The sequence below is a fragment of the Cajanus cajan genome, chromosome 4, assembly GCF_000230855.2.
Source record: "Cajanus cajan strain Asha chromosome 4, NIPB_CcT2T_4, whole genome shotgun sequence".
Lineage (NCBI taxonomy): Eukaryota > Viridiplantae > Streptophyta > Magnoliopsida > Fabales > Fabaceae > Cajanus > Cajanus cajan.
This window is the reverse complement of record NC_138520.1, coordinates 1744874-1749180: the sequence shown is the minus strand read 5'-3', so window position 1 is coordinate 1749180 and position 4307 is coordinate 1744874. Positions and strand designations below refer to the sequence as shown.

Below are 4307 nucleotides of genomic sequence, written 5' to 3'. Positions count from 1 at the left end.
CTCATAACATCCGCAACAAAACGGATTTTGAAGGCGTCCCACAGGATAGGAGGTGTGGGTGGGACAGGTTCAGTACCTGTGGCTGAATCGAGATCAACGGGGGTTTCTATTTTTGGAACGGACTAACAAGACCGTAAGAATCTTCACCTGCTAACTGCTATGCCATGCTATGCCATCCTATTATATCAACGCGCGTGGATTACACCTCCACTACGTTAGGACGGTGTGAAAGACGCGCCGCGTGTCTTTGTGGGGGAATTCTGCAACTGATTCTGCGTTTCTCCACGTCACATGACACGACATCATCTGACATGTCCAATCCGAAGCTCCTCCAATTACCACGTGGAAGAGTCCCACGTGGGCAAAGACGTAGGTTGGACCAGTTCCGCGGAGCCCACACAAATGTTGCAATAATTGTGTTGACAATTACAATGGGCGCGTTATCTTATCACAACAAATTAATCTCAACTCATGCAATTAAAATATTTCTTCATTTTTTTTTCTCATTTAGACTTATGCATGGTTTTTCATCAATTACATAACTGAGATAATGCTAAAATTTGTAAATCAAATATCCTATGTGGTGACGTAATTTTTGACTGTTGACTTGTCTTGATATCTGTTCAACTATATATATAATTAGAAAGCGGATTAGTGTTAAGTAGAAGTGTATTACGGAAAGAAAGGGCGTTTTGGTTGTGGTTTTGGCAAGGGTGAGACACGCCCACGTGGCAATCATGTCAATGGGGTCGAGCGCCCACAGGCTCGTTTTGTGGACACATCTCTCTTTATCTCAACTTCTAATAATCTAATCCACTCCAATGTCTCTCTTCAATTAATTCACACTCACCCTATATTCATTTTTTATTCTTGTCATTACTTATTAATAATCTATTTTTTTTTTATATTATTATTATATAGTATTTCCCCCACTTTATGTATATATATATATACACATATGTTTTCTACTTGAACCTTAACAACATTTGAGTCCTCCAAGCTGAAGAAGAAGCTAGAGTTAGGCGGCATAAGAAAAGTAATTAACGTAAGAAGATGTTGCACTGTGCGAAGACGTCGGGGTTGGAAAGGCAGAGGGCGAGGATGAAGTGGGAAGAAGAGGAAGGGTTGTTTTGTGGGTTAAGCGGTGTTCTCTCTTCTAATTCTTCTTCGTTGCATGTTCACGAGTCCATGATGGTGGCTGCTGATTCGGGTTCTGCCCTGGCTGAGGTGGTGGCTCAGGCTGGCTCAATCAACATGCCAACTGCTGGGAGCCCCTCAATATCAAGGACCTTTAGCTGTCCACCTACTCTCGTGGAGCCCAAGCCCAAGCCCAAGCCCGCTGCCTCCTCAATTGGGATCAAGAAGCGCAAACCTCACAGTCCCAAGGTGTGTGGGATTTTGCTATGTATCAGTATTCATTGTTTGGTCACAATTGGCTACTACTTATAAACTAACCGCCACAGCTTTTCTTTAGTTTGTTGCAGAAAATGATAGTAGCAAAGACAAGAGGATCAAAGTCGGCGCCCACGATGGAGAATCCAAAATCACAGGAACCAACAACAACAGAGAAGAAACCTGTGCGGATACTTCAAATTCCAAACAAAATTCAAAGCTCTCCGAGGTTCAAAAGCCCGATTACATTCATGTTCGAGCACGTCGTGGCCAAGCCACCGATAGCCATAGCTTAGCTGAAAGAGTGAGTAATAATTCACGTTTTTTACTTTTATTTTATTTAAGGTCCAATGCATTTCTCATTTCTCTCTCTAGATTTTGCTTCTAGGATTTTAAACTAAGGATTCGGTCTCAATTTTTGTGCAGGTTAGAAGAGAAAAAATTAGCGAGAGAATGAAGTATTTGCAAGATTTAGTTCCTGGATGCAACAAAATCACGGGAAAAGCTGGCATGCTCGATGAAATCATCAACTATGTTCAATCTCTTCAACGACAAGTTGAGGTAAGGGTTAGGTCCATTTCTTTTTTGTCTTTCACATTGTTGTCCTTGAGGACCGATTGAAGACCTAGTGACTTATTATATATGATCACTATATGCAGTTTCTGTCAATGAAATTAGCTGCTGTGAATCCAAGGCTTGACTTTAGTGTTGATGATCTATTTGACAAAGAGGTAACGGATATTAGGATATTATATTGATACTTTTTTTCTTTTAGGTCAATTTTGTTCTCTGATTCTGACATATTTGATTCATACAGGTGTTTCCTGCTTGTGCTGCAAATTTTCCAAATATGGGAATGTCATCAGACATGACTAATTATCTACAGTTTAATTCACCACAGCAACAGCAAATTGTTTCCTATGGTGGATTAGATACGGGGATTAACCCTTCCGATATGGGGCTTAGAAGGACAATAAGTGCCCCTGTTTCAATGCCTGAAGAAACATATCTTCCCTCATCCTGTTTCACAGTAAGTTTCCCCTCTATTTACCTATCCCTTGTTATATTGGTCACTTTTCTCAATTTGATCTTATTTACGTGTGTTGCAGCAAATGCTACCCTTTTCAACATGGGAAGGTGGTTTCCAAAACCATTGCAATTTCGATTTCCCTTCTCAGCTCTTCTCAGGTAACTACAAATTTGTGCCATGTCGAATCACTTTTTTCCTTAGCCTGGTATCTTAAAAGCAGAAAGTAGAAAGCTGAATAGATTGAATTTTAATACATGATGGAGACGTTAAGGCCCACTGATATTGATAAGAGCATAAAAATGCTGAGGCCTTTTTTGTTAATCAACATAAAGATAACTTTTAAATGGATCGCATATAATTCAATTATTCAACTAGTTTTCTTTTATGTGCTTTTTCTTTACCACTATTTTTTACTTGCGGAGAGAGAAGGATAAGGCATTTTAATCACATGGCCAGGAAAATATAAGACACTAAGTTATGTATTGTATTTTGTGAAATAAAATGGATAATATTGAAGAGGAAGGTAGCTTTCCTTTTAGCAATTAAAAAGTTCTTGAGCAACTTGGATGAATAGGGCAGGACCAGGATCAATCGTTTTCTTCAAGACATCGATCATAGCCTAGGGGATTGCAAATTGGACATGTTTCTGCTTGTCATTTCACAATCTTTATTTTTTAAGACCACTTAAAATAATTACTCACTTTGGAAGTCGTTATACTAGTGTAAATATAAATTCTAAAGAAATTGTTTGATATCTCTGCAGGCCTAGTTGAAGCTGGCAATCTAAAGATGGAGATGTAGACTAGAGCTTCTATTCCCTTGGGCGACTTATCAAGATTCTTTTTGTTTTCTTTCCAAGTACATATCGCATATATAAATTGTTTGTAACTGCTCCATAATATAAATAAAATTTATTAATACCTGTTGACTTCAGTTACCTTCTTCTTTTGCAAGTTCAAATTAGAATATAGCTAATGAAAGAAGAAAAAAGTTGATAACGATCAGACTAATGTGGGGCCAAAAAACTAATCAGTTTAGGTAAGGGTGTTAGTCTGGACTTTTCATTGCTGTCTCTCCGTGTATTAAGAAATTTTAGCAAAGAAGAAAGCATAAACAAATTAATTAATTACACATGTACATCCGCAGACATACAAAAGCAAGTGTAGTGAGTGCAGCCGGTTGCATCACCATCAGCAACAAATTTTGTGCGTGGTTACATTTACGCTCCTAAAATAAGCATTAGAAAAGCACATTTACTTTATGTTATGTTTAAGTTTGAGTGATTATGATTTTATTCTTGAAAATATATTTCAATAGATTAAGAAGAAAAACAATTTATAAATTATTCTTGACATCGATACGAGACTTTTACATATACTAAAATACCATAATCAATTTTCTTATTAAGTCAACGTTGCTAGACTTTGCCGGCAAATCATGTTCAAAACGAAACTAAATGGAAATAAATTGGCTATACTTTACTCTCCGTGTATCTATCTATATTTATTCCCTGGAAATTCAAATGATTAATACAGAATTAGGTGTTAAACTAATCAACATATTGGTCCTTAGGAAGTAAATGAAGCCTGGTTCCATTTCATGATTCAATTGTCTTACCCATTCCATTTTGTTAGGTGAAACAGAAAGAAAGAACACACTAAACATGCAAGAGAGAGAGAGGGAAGACATGAGGTTGATAGTGGACCTTAACAAAGCAGGCTTTGGGGACAGAATAAGGGCCTCTTGATTGGGACAGTGATAGCAATGATGAATACATATCTCCAAATATGGGGTGGAGAAGAAGGGGATGGGCAGACATTTCCACTTCTTCAATTTATTATAATCATCTTTTGTCTCTCAAATACCCAAACCAAAACAATATATA

The 4307-nt window shown here is 37.6% G+C and overlaps 1 protein-coding gene across 1 annotated transcript; it reads left to right on the top strand.

Annotated features, from left to right (window-relative positions):
- The first annotated feature begins 959 nt into the window (after window positions 1-959).
- LOC109793162 (basic helix-loop-helix protein 79) lies at window positions 960-3355 on the top strand. The gene is made up of 7 exons (XM_020352627.3): window positions 960-1386; window positions 1475-1696; window positions 1819-1953; window positions 2052-2123; window positions 2210-2422; window positions 2502-2580; window positions 3186-3355. Exons 1-7 carry the CDS (start codon window positions 1054-1056, stop codon window positions 3221-3223), a joined length of 1092 nt encoding a protein of 363 aa, XP_020208216.1. The 5' UTR covers window positions 960-1053; the 3' UTR covers window positions 3224-3355.
- Window positions 3356-4307: the final 952 nt, after the last annotated feature.